Source organism: Rhea pennata, chromosome 2, assembly GCF_028389875.1.
Source record: "Rhea pennata isolate bPtePen1 chromosome 2, bPtePen1.pri, whole genome shotgun sequence".
In the NCBI taxonomy this organism is placed as follows: Eukaryota; Metazoa; Chordata; class Aves; order Rheiformes; family Rheidae; genus Rhea; species Rhea pennata.
In genome coordinates this window covers 109916075-109933874 of record NC_084664.1, presented here as the reverse complement: position 1 = coordinate 109933874, position 17800 = coordinate 109916075, and the positions used below count along the sequence as shown (strand labels likewise).

Sequence of the window (17800 nt, the reverse complement as noted above, 5' to 3'; positions counted from 1 at the left end):
CACCCGGAGGATGTGTGACACTAGTTGCCTCTATGGTGAAACCTTGTGAGGTAGGGCAGCCTAACAGAATAAAAGAAAAACCAGCAAAAGGAAGGCTGTGGATACCCTGTTCCATAAGGAAGAGTTTATAGAGCACAGGTAGCTTGCAAGACTCACATTCCCGCAAACTGGGGCAGAATGGGAGAAGAAGAACTCTACTGCTTACAGGAGCTAAGGGAAAGACAAGTCCTAACTCTAGTGTAGAAAAGGTTTAGTTCAGAAAACAGTGATGGTACAACATTTTCAGAGGGCTTCCTACATTTGATTTGGAAAAGCAATCTGCCGTTTTTCAAGACCTAGGTATAGGGAATTAATATTTCACATACACTATCTTGTTCCCCCAAGTTTCCTATCAACTGCGGTTTCTTATGCGCATGAATGCTACTAATCCATATATTAATGGATCAGCTCTAAATAATAGATTACCTACTTTCACTCAAATGTAGTTTAAGATTTAAATTAGATTAAATATACATGGAAGATTTTAGTCTGTACCTTGACTCAGCAAGAAATGGATGAAACAAAAGGCCATGCTTACTGTGGTATCCTCTGCCTACACACTTAAAAATTAATATATGTAGTTCTCAAAATTGTCAAGGAACTTACCAGAGCAAGTTAGAGGAGAGGCAGTGAAAATTTGGCTTATCTTGACCCCTCCCTCCCCCCCAAGCTATTAGACCTATTTCGTTCCTTTGATCCAGAGATACAGTTTTCATAGAGGTAGAGCTGGGAGTAGGATGTCTTGCTTTAAGATAGGCTTTATATGGTCTTATCCTTAAACATCTTTGCATCTTTGTTTCTTATACATTTAGCTCCTTAGATACTACTAACTCAGCATGTGTACCTTGGGCATGATTACTTGTAAATATTATATTTTCCCTTGGGCTAGTTAAACAAACAAGCCTACCCTTAGTTTGAACTTGTCTTTCAGGATGACCAACTCACAAACATTTCCATAGGTGCCCCTTCTGTTTCTAGATGGTTGCCTCAAAGGGATGCTTATGTCCTTACCCCTGTGTTGGAATAAATCAGACTTTATAAAGTTGCTATTGGGATAAGACTCCAAAACAGCTCTGCATTTTGATAGGAGTCTTAAGAGTTTACGAAATGTAGTTTACTTTCTCTTCCTACAGGATAAAGCCAACCGAGAGTTCACTTTTTCACCATCCTCTGGGCAAATCATTTGGGACCCAGTTCTCCCTCCTCTCCTCCCCCCCCCCCCGTTATTTCCACAGGACTGATTGCCTTACTTGCCACGTTGCTGTTTGTTCTACAGCCACCAGCAAGCGCTACAACATAGAGCACTTAGATGCCCAAAAGCACTCTCATTCTCTCTATCCTAGCCAAATGGGATATTTCCAACCAGGTGCAGTTCATTTGATCTTTTTTGGAAGGGAGACTACAGTTGAGACATACGCCCAGAAGTTCAGCGAAAATAGTAGCTTGAAAAGGATGTGAAATGCTCCCGGGCTCAGCTTCCTCTTCACTAAAGACAGCACAGACACCTGAACCAAGGAGCCAGATACCCACTGCTGTTCCAGCCATCTGACTTACTGGGAGGATTTGGGGAGGATTTGGCCTCAGTAGGACTATCTCAAACTCAGATTTCATCCAAGAGTAGGATTTTTTTTCTATATGTCCTAACACCTAAATGAAGCTTCTGATTCCTTCTTGCATTTTGACTGAATGATATTTTGGCTCCCTCAGAATGTCAAAGCTTTAATAATATTCTAATCCATTTTATCACCCTTTAACACCATTTTAAAGATTATGACTGTGGTAGCTTTTCTTAAAGGTTGTCCTTCAGACAGATCTTCACTTCACCATCTCCATTACTACATATAGCTGGTGCCAGTTCTCCTTAAACTATGAAGCTTGACAATTATTGCTCTATTATACTCTCCTCAGTTGCTACAGCTTTTCTAACTGTGAGAGTGAGATGATATGATTCCCTGATCCACTTGCTATTTGGTGAAGATATTTCTGTGTACCTTTAAAATGCAGGTTCAGTATAGAATTCTGCCTGGCATTTAGCTGCCCTAAATATCAGCATTTACAGCTTGCTAGCATACTGCAGGATCTTTGGACCTGATGTATCCATTACAGTTCAGTCATCTCTTAAAAAAAAATTAAAAAAATCATAGAAGGGGAGGATCAGAAATCTGAGCTGATAAAATACTCTGCATTGTACACAGCTGAAATTTCTGCTTTTCTCTCAGCTGCTAGTTCTGTGAGGGCAATAAGAATCTGTTGGTGCACTCAGGGCCCTGCTAAGTCATTTTTTTTTTATTTTAGGAGATTAACAAATTCTTGTTTGCCATTAGAAAAAAAAATATTGTTGATCAAGTAACGCATTGTTCCCCTCTCTATTATTAATTTTATTACCAAACATTCAAACATCTTCAGAACAAAACATATACCTCTAATCTATTCCTAGGTTTGAACAAATTCCATTATGTGTGTTGGAAGGAAATTCTGAAGTCCATAAACAGGCAAAACTACCATTAAGTACATGGAAATTGGAATATGTATTAAACAAGGACTTGCCCTAAGAAGAATAATTCTGACATCATAGCAACAAAATTATAATCTGTGCCAGCATGGCCAAAGCTTTTCAAAACTGGAGGTTTCTGTTGGGATTAATTTGTCCTCATAAAAGACACAGACTGAAAAAGGGAGGTTTGATTTAAATCAAATATGCTCCACATTTGAGGACTGTTTTTACTGGCGGTGGGAAGATCAGAAGTCACACCCCAACCTCAGACTGAAACGCTGTCAAATCCACCAAAATTTTATTCATGCCAGAAACAATAACAACAAAAATGTTGGGAACACTACCTTTTATACTGTCAAAAATTTTTTTTTTTGAGTGATGAGATAGATTTTTACAGAAACTTCTTGATTAGATTTGTTTTCTCCCTCTAAGATTTCTCTAATAGATTTTCTTATTTATTTTTTAGATTGCAAAGAATCTGTTTATGGTAATGATGTGCAAGGTTGTACGAACCCTGCTGATTTCTAGTGATGGTGAATCAGGGAAGACCGCTGGTTTTTTTTTCTTTTTAATCAGTCTGTTAAATCTTCACAACTAGATCAGGCTGAATTAACAAGATGTCTCCTCAGTCAACAGTTATGCTTACACCTGAATTTTAGCTTATCCTTTTCAGTTCCCTCACAACTGTTTATGATGAATATCCAGTTTCACTATTGCAGTTAAAAGCTGTCTGTGGTGACAGAAGAGACTCGCTACCGACATTCTATTCACCAGCTAAACTACCATAACACCAGGGTAGATAAATGCATTTAGCCTTTTTAATGTTAAAATTTTCATTTGAAACTTACTTAAAAGATCCCATTTTGGGTCCTCTGTAAACAGAAGAAGCACCTATCAACATGCAGTTACTGCCTGACGATTTTGTGAGCAAAATCAATGTGAAGTTCAAATCCTGGCAGTACACACACACACTGGGTACATTTTAGACAAACCTGATGCCCACTTGGCAAGACACAAATTTCTGTCTGTATATGAGCCCTGTTATCTCTACTTGGCAATATGCACAATAGGAGCCTGCTTACTTCACAATAAAACTTTGGCCTTCATATAATGCCTTTTTCATACTTTACAAGGCTAAGCTTAATTAAAAGGAGAATTGTGGATGCTCTCCTTTCATTTGGTAGTAAACACAGGCTCCTTCACCCAGTACAAATGTAATGGTGGTAAACTGGGCAAAGTTAATCACTGGATGCTGTACTATGCTGTATGAGAATACTGCACTGTGGAATATATTGCTAGACAGAAACAGTGTTACTATTCAGTAAATCCAGTTGTGATTTATAATGAGACCCTCACTGGGCTGCTCTTGCAAAGCGCTGAAAAGCAAAAAGGTATTGCTGCCCTGCTGCAAAGAGTCCCTGTGGTTTTGAAAGGCTTTCTGCCAGAAGGAAAAACATCTCTCAGATAAGCTTTCCAATCAGACAACATGTATCTGATGAAGCTAATCTTTACACTCCCCTTTTCAGGCAGTGACTAACAATTATCAGATATATAAGAAACATGAAAAGAAAGGAGGAAACCAGTGTCAGCACCATGGAAAGTAAAAACTGAAACAATTCATGTTGCCTTGATGGACTCACCCCTGATAATCATCATGTTGACATTTCCAACTGTGCTTAAAGTGGGCAGCCTGAGGAGCGCACCTGCAAAACAGAACATGTTACAACACCCACGGTCACTGCTGAAGTGTAACCTTGAATGCCCACAGTTGATGAGATCCCTGTTTTGAATTTTGCATTCATACATGGAATCACAACAACCTTTTGTCTGAATTGCTGTTTATGCTATAAACACTGCATGCTCATGCATATTATTTTGTATGGAATGAAACTTGAGAAAGGACTCAGCCAACATTGTTGGCTCATATAAGTATTTTTTTAAGATTCATACGGAAAAAGGGATTGATAATCAGATATGTAACTTTCATCAGTAATTAATAATATGAATTCAGCTTATATAAGTAGGAGCTGAAACAGTTTGATGACTTTTGTTTGAGTAAATGAAATACAATGATGATTTCAATCACAGAAGAAAGAGCTCTAACTTAATTCATTTGTGATACATTAGGCCTGATGTCCAAACCTCAACAATTATTATTGACTGGCAGGTCTACTTAGCAACATAGACAAAGAACCTTTTGAATCATTGGGTCCAGACTTCCATTAATTCAAGTCATCCCAGGAACTTGTTGTGACCTTCATCAAGCTCTACCTTGAAACTATTTTACTTTTCATTTGTTGCCCTGGTAACTGCCTTTAGAAAACATTTCCAATGCCTTGGAAAGCACTACTCCTAACTACCAGTCTAACAGACCTTTAAGGTCAGTTTATGTCTGTTTTTTTTGTTTTTTTTTTTTTTTTTTTTTAAGTCAATTTTTTTCATTTAGCTAAAGTAGATCTTATCTTTTCCTTGTGCTTACCCACCTATAGTTTTTGTAGAATGTTCTCAAATTGTACCTCCGCTTTGGTTTTCAGGGCTGAAAAAGAAGCTTTTTTGATTTTCTCCATGTAGAACAGTCTCGGGGAGAACTATGTTACTATCATCAGCTTGGAGCTATGGGATATCAGTTGCAGAGAATGACAAAACTTGTATTACTTTTCATGAGCAATCTGCTTTGATATCTCCTCTGTGGTTTAACAGAGAACTAGTCTGTTAGACATGAAACACTTTTACAAACGTACATTCATTATATCAGAAATCTTTCCTACCACACTAGGAACTGCACATCTGTTTTAGGGTCCATTAACAAGTGTACTGATAGGCTTTATAAAAAGATAATCCCCACTTTTTTCAATACCAGTAATGCTGCTTTTCAAAGTAATTGCCAGGAAACTGTAAAGAGAAACTTGCAGAGGTTTACTCCCCTCTAATTTATTCCAACAGATTTTCCCTTTAGGAGAGAGTGACTGGATTATATAAAGACTACAAGCAAGAGATGCTAAAATACGAAGCAGCTCTACAATAAAATAAAATAAATTGCAGATTGTCCTGGGATTAATGGTGGAATCAGTGGGCAATGAGAATCTAATGAGGATCTAGTTTACTTTTTGCATGTAAAATGAAGTGGAAAAACTCTACTGAAGTTAAAAATTTGCTCTGGCTTAAGACTTATCTGACTGAAATCAGAATTGGGCCTTCAACTTCTGCCATGTTATTCCTGTACTTCTTCAGTTTTCATATCTCATGGGTCTGACGACCCCTGGGCATGTACATGGGCAGCCTTTTTCTAAACTTCTGGACAGTTAAACAAATAGAAAATAACATCTTCCAGAAATTTAGCCATGTTGTAACCAGTGGATTTTGCACGATACAGAGCCTGAGCCAGGACCTCTTCCTGTCCTACAAACTGCTTGCTCAGTGGCAGCTGCATCCTTTCAAGAGGTTTTGACAGTTCCTTGGACAGGTAACAGTAAAATTTCTGTCGTGGCAGAGTCATGACAGTGTTACATTCATGTCATCCGGGGAGACACACGCACATTTCCCCCCCGACAGCATGGGGTTAACTTGTCTCCTTCTGTACATTGGGAACAAGAACTGGGATGGCAGCCCATAGTAGGAGGGCCCGGGCTGAGCTCACCAGCGAGGAGGACGGATAACATTTTTGTGCATGGAAGGTGCTTGCCAAGAAATCCAGAGGGAAAGCAGCAGTGGGAGAGAGGAAGTAACTCATCAGGTGCTTGGGACAGACACAGCAGTATGGGGAGCTGAGCACACACCAGGGTTGTGACAAGATCTAGCTCTGCGTGTGTCACTCATCAAAGAGGGAAAGCAGGTGGAAGAAGGCAGATGCTCCCTAAGCCTGGGAACCCAGCCAGCACCTCACAAACGTCCTGTTTGCTTATTGCATGGGTTAGATAAATATCATAACACCTCTTTTAGAGAGGAAGAGACAGAGGGTATAGCAAACTTTTTAACGTAGGATTAGTTTTCTGCCAGCACAAGCCCCAGAGGGGCAGGAACATGTGGCTAGGGATGAAGGACTGGATGGCAGCAGCCCCGGCTTCAGTTTCTGGAAACTGTTGCAAAACCACATGGGAAGACAGAGCGCTATTTACTACCTAGCCCAAGGTTACATAGCAAGGTCATATTGGAGACATCAGTTTTCCTGATTCCTGGTCTTGTGCCTCTGACCAGAAGATTGTTTTCCCTTCTTTCTAGTGTGGCTTGCTGGGCCTATTCAAATGGAATCAGCAGGGTTACACTTAAAAATCTAGGCTGAGTGAGAGGACAGTCCCACTCCAGCTGTCTAAGGAAAAGGAAACCAAAGTGAAGGAGCAGTGAATGCTACCCTCCCCTGGCAACTAGGGCTACCTTGAATTTCGAGATGGAGACAGGCCTGCATAAACTTTCTAAATAGCACACTCAGAAACACCTTGAGGTCACATCTTGATGGCTGAAACTCAGTTCTGGAGGACCTAAATCTCTCATGCTAAGAGTAGATTAGGAGTAATCACTCCTATTTTGAAATTTGAAATTGGTGAAGCTGTACTGTTATAAAATTAGAATAAACTAAGGGATGATTTGGTTCCTGCAGTTTTTGGAAACTGAAGCAAATGATTTCTGAGGAGAGAGTGGATTACTTGAAACTCCTGGGGGAATGCTACTGAAAAATGGAACTGCTTGGAATAATCAACATCAAAATACAGGGTAGAAAGAGGTGAGGTGAGACATCATTTCAAAACTTTTATTTATTAATTCAGTCGCTATAAAAGCAAAACAAGAAAAACTTTGGGATGCAAAGAGTTGTTTTCATTTGCTTTTAACTAGACATTCAAAAACACTAAAACATGACAAATTCCTCAAAAATGTCTTCCTGACCACAGCTTCTTGCATGCAGACAAATACAAGGATTATGCCACTTCCTGGAAGAAGGAACGTCATTAGCTTTTTTTTTCATACTTTAGCACAGCTCTGTTTGTATTGTTTTTCTCTCTTTTCTTCTCTCTAATGTAGAGATTTTTTTGGGGGGGGGGAGGAGGAGGTCCTCGACTCTTTGTTTTAGGATAGTACAATGAGTAATTTTTCCTTCTTTTTTTTCCCCCATCCTGTCAGACTTTTTGTCCGTACAAGTAAAATTGCCCTTCCTTGACACTAGCCCTCCTGCTGTTTCAGTCTGAGCAGTTTACACTGGGTCACCTTCCTGCTGTTTTAAACAAGTTGCTTGTTTGTAACTTGCTTGGTTATTTCCAATCCTCAGAAGTAAGCTTTAGAGGTTTGTGCTTTGAGCATTTTTTAGTGATGGCTGGTGTTTCATCATCACTTATTTTAGGAAAATTTCCACAAATAAGAAGAAATATGGAAATGTGACTTCTTTCTTGGGCAGATCTCTCAGGCATTATTTTGTATTAAAGTGGTACTGAATCAAGACAGCAATTTAGCATGTTCTTACATGAGTTAAAGGCAGTGGGATGCGATACTGCTTTGAAAATGGACAGACTTAAGCAAGTGCTTTCCAGAACTGGAACTTCTGGTGCTTATTTGTGCATGGAGATGCATGGGAAAGTTAGGGCCCTCCAATTAAGGCTGTAAAGTCAATGCATATATAATGAAATACATTAAGCTGCTGTATGGATGATGCCATTTGAGAATAAAGTGCCATTACATCCTTGTACTTAATCCAAATGCACCTACAGACAAACCCTCCAGCTCTGCTTGTGATGCTGAGCAACTTTGAATGTAGTGCTCCTCTTATCAGTCTCTCTTTGTAATCTACTGCCTAGCATAATAGCATTAAAGTGTTTCATACTGAAATTAGTTCAATTGGTATAGCATTTCACCTACACAACAAGTAAAAATTCCTAAACTTCAAAATTACAAAATCCGGAGCAAAGAAAAGGTGAGGGTAGATAACCAAAGGGATATGTGAAGGACACAGAAATGTTTAAAAGTATTATCAATAATTGATTTATACAAAAGATAATCCTGAACTGTAAAACTGACTGTGAATCTCAGTCCCTCAACAGTGGAAAAGTTTGAATCAAGGACACATGGACAACATTTAATTCAGTCGTAAAACTGAACGAGAAGATGGAATTGGAGGGTGTAAGGCCTTAAAATTTCACACCTCCTGTCCGTTTATATAATTAATTACTGGCTACAATCTGGAGCTGCTTTGAATGGGTTGTTGTATGACTGCAAGGCTGTAATTGTTCTACATTAGAGAGTGTCCTATTTGCTTATTGAAAGACTTAATTGTATAACACATTCTTGTGGGAAGACAGAAGACAGAAAACTAGCAACACTCTGCCAATATTGGCAAAGTATTGGAAAATGTTATTTCTGTTTCTCTAACTTCTCCTGCAAACCAAGCTTAATTAAATGCCAAGCATCTCTCTGATGAGCCTCTCCTTTAATCTCTCTCTTCTGATACTCTCTTCTGACAGGCTGTGACACTCCACTAAAAGTGCTTTGTATTTTCCTCCTTGGGGATAAGAACTGCTCTGTTCCAAGCATTTCCTTGGCCCAGGGTTTGGGAGAGTTGGAAGAGGGCGTGTGTTCTCCTCTAGCCTCTCCGTGCGAGTGCAGGATATAATTTGGAACTAATTAATGACATAATGGATGCCATAAGAGTTCATCGTCAGGAAGTTCCTAATGACGTGGCACTAATTTCCGAATGACTAATCACATTTGCCATAGCCATCCCTTAGCAATTCTACCTGTTTAACAAGATAAATCAGCCAAAAAGGAAGGAAAAAAAAAAGGCAACTGTAATTAGAATGGAAGGAATGTGATCTAAACTACATGACAGGCTCTTCTCTTCTGCTTTTCCAGGGTTGTAACATGCAACTGTTCTCTATACATTCTAGCCAAAGGGCAAAGCTGGAGCGGTTCCTGACCCCTCTCACTGATTTCAGGGGACGGGTCCTGAAGTTAGTGGCAATGCACTATTTACCAGGTTTTATGTGCAGGATACAGCCCTATTGTCTACTTGAAGGTGGATATTTTAGTCAAATACAGCTACTTATTATCAGGAGTGCATATCAACAGAGTTACTCTTTTAGGTATGGAATTGCTTACCGCACAGGTAATGTCAAAAAATAAAAAAAGGTTACAACTGATCCAAGTTGTTCACAAGCGGAACAGCTTGGATGCTACATCCCAGCCAGCAGCATCCGGCGCATAGGACTAAGCATGTGTGCAGCCCCATGCTGGATGCGGACCTCACCAACTACTTTTCACACAGCAGCACATATGTTCACGCAATCTCCCCGGTGACAAACAGGGGTGGCTGCGCTGTTTGAAGGAGGACTTCATAGTTGGGGGGCCGCTTCCAGATCACCTCGGGAATGAGGCGATTCACTGCCGGAGCTGAGGAACCACCTCAAGGCACCGACTCTCCCTCCGCGCCGGGCCGCAGCCACCCGGCCTGGCCTCGGCGCCACCTCCGAGTCGCGCTAACGGGGCTCCCAACGGCTCCCAACGGCCCCCAACGGCCGCGCCACGCCGACCGCGCGCCTCAGGGAACCGCCCGCGGGCGGCTGGCGGGCGGGAAGCGCCGCGGCGGCGGCGGCGGCGAGGCGGGGCGGGGCGGCGGCGCGCACGTGACCGCCGCCGGCGGCGGTTGGGGCTGGGGCTGGGGCTCCGGGGGCGGCCCCGGCGGGGCAGTGCCGCGCCGCGGCGGGGCAGTGCGGGGCGGCGCGGCGCGGGATGCGGAGCGGCTCGATCCCACGCCGATGATGGCGATACGCGAGCTGAAAGTGTGTCTGCTTGGAGTGAGTAGCGGGCGGGGAAGCGGCTGCGGCAGCGGGGCTTTCTCGGCCTCCGGCGGGGCCGCCGCGGGGGGGGCTCCCCCTGTCCTGCGCCCCCCGCTTCCCTCCCCGTATGCGGAGGGTAGGGGGGCGCCGCGCCCCACTGCGCCGCCCCATGGCGGCGTCCGCCCCCCCCCCCCTTCCGCTGGGGCCGGGTGTCTGCCTCGGGGAGGGCTCGCCGCGGGGCCGCGCTGAATTCCTCCGCGCCGAGACTTGGCCGGGGAGCGGGTGGGAGGGCTTGGGCGTCTTTGGGCTTTGTTTTGTTCTGTTTTTGCCGCTTTTGAACTTGTGCCGAATGAGCTGGGTCGCCCTCATCCTTCCCCGCCCCCCCCCCCCACCGGTGCGCCCGCCGCGGGAAGCGGGGGCGCTGATGGACGCGCCGGCCCGGAGCCCCGGAGGATCCTATCGGTGTTCTCGGTTGAGCCTTCTGCTTGCGGGAGGCGCGAAGTTCCTGTCACTTGCTCTGCCGGCTTAGCTGAACTAACGCCAGCGTGGTGGGAGTCGGAAAAGAAGGGAAAGCGACAGCAGTAACGCTGTGCCTGCGCTGGGAGATCGCTTATTCTTCCCGTCTGCTCTCGGACGCCTCGAGTTATTATCCGCTGCGTGCTTTGTTCGCTTGCTCGGGTTCGTTAAAACTTGCGTCAGCGACCTCATTCCTTTTTTTGTTCTTTCCCTTTTCGGTGCAGTCGTGTGCGTGTGTGTTTAACATCTGGAGCAGCAATGTGCTTAGCTTTGCAGTTTGGCCCCGTCTGTGCCCTGCTCGGAGGGAACTTCGTATCAAAATGTGCTCATGGAATTGTTATTAATACCGCTAGGAGAGCCCCATACAGATGCAAATCTTTCGATAGTTACTAGCAGGGCATGCCATTTGAGTTTTTTTAATTATCAAATTTATCAGGTATAAGTCACACAGCTTTTAAGTGTGTATTGCAGTTAAGATTCAGAAAAGCTGTCTGAATGAAGATGTTCTTCTATTGAATTCTTACTGAGTGTAAGTGGATTGCAAATTTTAAAACCAAACAAATACAGGTACTCCAGGTCCCTGTGCTTTATGTTGATACTTTCCCAGCAGGAGTGGGTACTTTAGCCTGGAGTAAGAGCCAGGATATGGTGCCAGGGCCCTGAAGAGTTCAACACAAAGTATTTGGCAATGAACATTCCTCCTTTCTCCGTAAGAATTCCTGCCCTCAGTTTTTAAAATGGCATAGAGACAAAATAAATGTGGTTTAAGCAGACCTGAGGAGTCTGTGGTAGAATATGTGGAAGCGGCTTTATTTTTTTTGTCCAAGTAGAAAATCCTGTAATTTTCTAGAGATGAAGTGTCTTGTGGAATGACATTCCTCTTGCCCATAATTTATTGCTGTTTTGTAACATTACAAAATACTGGAGGTTTTGCAGGGGAATTGTTTACTTGTTTTAAGACAGGAAGAGAAACCCATAAAGCAGCCCTCTGTTACTAGGAGTATGCAATTACTCTGTAGATTCTTTAAAATGATAGGGTGGCAGTGGAAACATTTAGGAAGATATAAGTGTCTGTACTTATGTCAGCTCAGTAGTTAGTGAGAAGGTGTTCCTTCCTCAGTTTTAATAGGATATAATGCTGGAAAACCATCTACTTCTGATCATAGGTATCTTACCATGGAGGTTGGCATTTTGTTTTCCCAAAACTGCAGGATCCATAATATACAAATCTACTTGCAACCTTCAGTTTTTCAAAACAGGGCAAGTGTGTACCTGTCTGTGAGAACAAGTGCCACCATTAATTTTCTGATTTGCTTAAAAGTTAGATAGCAACCCAGAAATAAATCTAACCTATATATCTCTCCTTCTCAGCAGAGCCTTAGATTGCATCTCTAAATCAGATAGGAGGATCACAGTTTCATGCTGTATCAGTTCCCCAGACAGTCTACAGCCTTCAGCTGTGCAAAGGACCTGGAATTTGGCTGTTTCTGCCAGCTCAGAATTCTCTAGTGGGGAAGAATTTGCAGCTGGTGTAACACTGGCAGAGCCAACTTACCCATGAGCCCCAGAGCCCTGCTCAGCTGTATAAGATCTAGTTGGGAGGGTGAACAGAGAGGTGAATGGAGAAACCAGAGCTGTGTTCCATGCTGCCACTTTTCTACTAACCCATAAAACAGTTCCTATAAACTAGTGCGTTACTCCAGGCCCACGCTTGGCCTGGAGCCATTGCGGTAGAGCTGGGGAATAAGTTACTGGCCCTTGGATGTCTCCCACACATTGCCCAGGTCATGCTGTAGCACAGAAGAGACCTTGGCCCATAATTTTGAACATAAATCTATCAAAACTGATTTGGACATCTGCATTTCACTTTTTCCTCCTTAAAAGTACCTTTGGGTTTTAAAAACTCTTTGTGAATGTGGAGCAGCCTGGGGTAGTGCACAACAAGAGGATGGACATTAGGTTTATAAGCTTTGTGAAAGAGACTTTAGCAAGAGAGTGATGAGGGAGAATTTTGGGGCAACTCAACCCTAGGCATGAGTCAGTTCGGGAGCTCGGCTTTGTTGGTCGTGGAGCTTTGTTATTCGTGGTGCTCTTCCAGGAGAGATGGTTTCAGCTTGCTGGTGGGCCAGCAGGAACAGGATGTCTGGCTAATTGTTGAGCGCCTCGCAGCACTAGATGTAAGAGCTAAAATCTGAATAGCTGTCTTGAGCGTGTTGCCACGCAAGTGGCTTTAAGCCTGTTCATAGACAGAGGTATGAGACTTCACCCAGTAAGTTATTGCTTCTGGGCAGTGGTGTGTCTGCATGTGAAACATGTTTGTGTTTACTAGGCTGAACTTAAGCATCTGCACAGTGTGTTATCTTGTTATCCCAATTCTTCTGGTCTCTTACTCCAGTCTGTTGTTTGTTCACATCAGTTGCCTCTGCGTAGAGGCCTCCTGCTTCTGGTACTGTGCAGATTTTAGCTGCAGCTAAATCTGTGTGGTGAGACGGCCTACAGCTTCCATTTGGCTTGCATGACCTTTCTGTCTTGAGTGGAAACCTTCTTGAGGGAGTGAAGGAAAGAGGGGCTAGTGTGTTCCTAAGTCTGCCTTCAGTGCTAAAATGTGACTGGGATGCACTGCAGGGAAGAACTCCCTGGTTTTCTCATCTGGTGGTGGCTGCTGAATGCCACATGCTCCTCACATTTTCTTCTTGCAGGCTGGAAGAGCAGTTATTCTGCCAAGTCCTGACATAATTGTGTGTGGCATCCACTGAAGAGATTGCCAGGTTTGGGGCTGAAGCAAAGTTTCTTGTCTTTGTCACTTCCTGAGGAAACTTTGACTGTTCTTTGGAGCCACTTTGGGTGATGGCTTACTGCCATCTGAAGTGACTTCCATTACTCCTTTACTTTTGTTTTTGTTTATTATATTTTTATGCTGTGGCTGATCATCATAGGATCATAGAAGTTAGGGTTGGAAGAGACTTCAAGAGGTCATCCTTTGTCCTCACACCTCCATCAGCTTGTCTTAAAATTTTTCTGGCATATGTTTGTCTCACCCGCTCCTAAATATCTTTCACTTCTCCATGGCATTAAGTTCCAAAGCCTAACTACTTTTGCTGTAGAATTTTTTTTTCCATATTTAGAGCCTAAATCTTCCTTGCTTGAGACTCCATCTTCTCACCGTCTTGTTTGTGTTTCCATTTTCTTGCTCATTACTTGCTGGCATGTATTCTGTTAGCAAGTAGTCTTAAAATGCTGTGAAGTTGGTGAGCCAAATTTGTAAAAGAAGTGAGGAGAATAGAGGAGAAGGAGATTTCTACTTGAGTTACTCCACAACTGAATTCCTATTGCTAGATAGCAATAGGAAAAACAGTTTATTGCCTATGTCAATTGCACATTCACACTGTGGAATGGAGCTCAGAATACTTTGATTATTTAAGGTAAATATGGACTGTGATATTAGTTTTATTAAGGAAATAATCTCTCTGGTGCTTCTATCTTAATGTCATGATAATGGAGAGACCTAGATTCTGCTGAATGCAGAACAAAAAGCCTGTAGCAAAATCTGTCAAAGCTTTTCAGTGGCAAGTTTAAGTGCTCACTGTTCTTCTTTAACTGGATGTTATACTGAACACATATGACAGAATCATTAAGGTTGTTTTGGTGTTTGTAAAAGACAATAATTTTATTTCTTTATTGACTTCAAAAATATTAGTCATTCTTGATGCTCTTAGTGCGTAGATGCCCCCATCCAAACAGGAGCGCTGCTGTTAGAAAGAGAACTGCGTCCCTGGGTGGGCTGTACTGATTAAGGACCTTTCTATCTAGTACATGCGAAGAGGAAGGCATGTACACATTGCAAATGTTGTGGCCTAGAATGGAACAGGAGAGAACAAAATAGAGCATAAAATTAAGGTGGTCATGAAAGGGGGGAAAAAAAAGTGCCTATTAACCAAATGTGCCTTAACTTTTTTTTTTTCCTAACAAAATAGCAGTTCAAGTGGAGAACAGAAACTGTTTTCATGCTAATGGTTCATCACCATCTCTTGATTCATTTAAATGCATTTTATAATAGTTTTACATTTTTAGTAGTTTTACTATTTAAACAAGTAGCTCCATCATCAAAGAAATTTTTGAATCATGGGTTCCTGTGGCTGCCTTGTGTGGTCAGTGGTGTTGAGTAGTCATTGTTGCAGCATTTACGTGCAAGGAGCCTCATCTAGGTCTCTCCTAGCTACTTACTTTTTTTTTTTGTAGTGTAGGGACTTCTAGCCCTATATGAAATCATGCGTAAAACTGGGCAGCAGTTTTAAAAGCCAGAGCCTTTACAGCTGAAGGCTGACAGCCAGACACACTGTGATTACATTTCCTTGGGAACCTGGTGAAAAATACTCTGAAGTTTGTGCTTGTGCATAAATACAGTGTTCATATGTGTTGTCCTCTTTGCAATTCAGAACAGTCTGCCAGATACTGAAGAAGACTAGGGCTGTGGTTTGTTTGATTTGGGGGAAAAAATTGCTTAGAAAATTCAACTATATAGCAAGTGAGAAATGATTGTCGTCTTCTATCAGCAAATAATTATGTTCAGTAGCCTAAACTAATCTTTTCCTTTTTATTTACAAAATGTTTAAGTGAGTACAGTCAAATTTTTACAGTGTAGACATTAAATCTGTATGTATGTTATTTATCATGTATAGTCACAGAGAAACAGAATTCAGGATTTCATATTGACCTTGGCCTTACCGCTTTCCTGATGTATTTCCAAAACTTTTTTTTTTTATTTACTCATATCTTCCAAAGGTTTTGGATGGAATTATTTAGAAAAGTGAGTCAACTGTGTTAGACCTGAAACAGCCTTCTAGGAAAAGATAAGTGCAGAGGCCAAATTCTACTTTCATTTACGACAGCACAACAAACTGCAGGCTCTTGAGTAGTTTTAAAACAGCAGGAGACAGAACTTGAAACAGGTTTTACTTTCAGTTGTTGTGAAGCATCTGGATGGGGAGCTGCTTAATTATTAAAAAGAATTATTAAAAAGAATTCCATTTGGCTGTTGCCTCTTGGTAGGAAGACTAGTAATCAGCTCCAGTCAACTGACAGCCAGCTCATAGCTCTGATCTGCTGATCATACTTGTTTGTTGGATGAGCGCATGCCATCTAGATTTGGCTATCATCCGTAAATCATTGGCAGGCTGTAGTTGTATTGTCTGTCAAACTGTATTTATGTATCTTTTGGTTAAAGTGTTAACAAATTGCTTGCGTTGGTTTCCTCAACCCATTGGTTTTGTCCCTCTCTCTGATTTCTTAATATTGGCTGAAATACTGCTGTTCTGGTTTCTCGGTAATTCTGAGAAAAATAAATTCACTTTTTGCCAAAATAAGGAAGTGGAATTGATAATATATGCCATTTTCTGAACACAGACGAAATACAGTGAAACTTTCCTAGTTTTACTTAGCAAAGTTGCACTGAGGCAGGCTGTGAAGCAGTCTGAAACTTTGCATATAGGAAATTTATGCCTGTGAAAAAAACAAATGAAAAAATTTCCTCTTACTGTGGTCAGATAATTTCTTTTAACTGACTTTTAAAGTCAAGCCAGATTCAAAGGCCATTTTTTGTTTACATTTATAGTATGTTTTCTGTGAATTTTATTGGTAATAAGATTTTGTTTCTAAGGCAGTGGTTTATTGATTGGGCTTGTTGTCATTAGGATCAATTTTAAAGAAGAGACAAATAAAACCAATATTAGCCAGGGCAGGCAAGATATACAAGGCTTTTCTATTTGAAAAATGTTGATAAATTACAGTCCTGCTAAATTTTGCAGGTGTTGGGCTGTGTCTGAGCAAAATACATGAATGTTGTAGACCTGGTAAGTGTACTGGCTGGATAGATGTTGTTTTGTGTATATGCAGACTGTTCATCCTTCTCACATAGGCATTACTGTATACATATTAGAGTAGGATTTTACATATGAGTTTGCAGTGTGCGCACAAACCTTTGGAAACTGGCACTCAGAGGGAGCAGAATATTTTGATGCAGTCTTTTCCTTAGTGTAACCCATAAAGATGTCCTGCGATTTCTGTATTCATTGCATAAAGTGACTAAAAGCAATTTATGTTCTAATGAAAATTCCATGTGTGCAGATGTTACCTGTTGTTCTTAGTGCTAAAAGACCAGATATTTGCAACGTATTAGCTCAATGTACTTGCCTACTTAGCCAGATAGCCCCTTGAAATTTGGCGTGGTAATTCCAGACCAATACCTGGAAAAAAATGTTACGTTGCTGCTCATTTTTAACCTAAGAAGGGACTCCTTAATCAGAATTGAATTAAGACTTCAAAAAGGCATATGCCTTTTCCCAGAGGAACATGCTGGGATTGCAATTTTGGTGGCAGAAGGCAAGTGGGTATGGGGTAGAGATTCTGCTGCTAGGGGCTACCTATGCAAAAATGTGTGTTTAAACCTAAGGCATCCTGGTAGCTAGCATTGCACTGCCAGCTCTGCTGCGGATAGGTAGTGTGCTGTCCCCCTTTGCCCTATATAGGCTCTAAACAAAGGTGTGTGTGTGTGTGGGTGTAAAGGTGTGTGTGGGTGTAATGTGGCCATAGTTCTTGGCCTTCTGTGCCTTGGCCTGCTATGGCTGTGGCTCCCTCTTGCCCCTCCAGAGCTTTCTGTAGAGGTGGCATGCGGGGGCTCATGGGCTCCTGGAAACAGCTTGTCCTTTGGCACTCGTGCCAGCAGCCTTAGCTGATGCGGGAGGAGAAAAAGAAGGGCTTGCAATTTCCTATCTTTCTTGCAGTTTCTTTTTCTGATTGACTTTCACTTTGAAAGCTTCTATAAGCTAGTATTCAGCCCAGTCTTTTCCATATAGTTTACATGAGTATTTGTAACTGCTTAACCTACTAACCTTTGAAGCAGTTTTAAGCCATCTGCTTCAGCTCTTTTTTCCTTCCACTTCCTTTGGAAAATTAGCTGCATTATAAAATACTGAAGAAAAGCTGCATTATAAAATGTATT

The 17800-nt window shown here is 41.9% G+C and overlaps 1 protein-coding gene across 2 annotated transcripts in view; it reads left to right on the top strand.

Moving 5' to 3' along the window:
* The first annotated feature begins 10184 nt into the window (after positions 1-10184).
* The window catches only part of RAB31 (RAB31, member RAS oncogene family), a 61424-nt gene continuing 53808 nt past the window's right edge, over positions 10185-17800 (top strand). Inside the window, exon 1 of one of the 2 annotated variants that reach the window (XM_062570123.1) lies at positions 10185-10290. In XM_062570123.1, the coding sequence (XP_062426107.1) occupies positions 10267-10290 (24 nt within the window). In that variant the 5' untranslated portion in view covers positions 10185-10266. Of the gene's footprint in view, positions 10306-17800 lie in introns of both variants that reach the window. The other variant, XM_062570122.1, reaches the window with a different exon arrangement.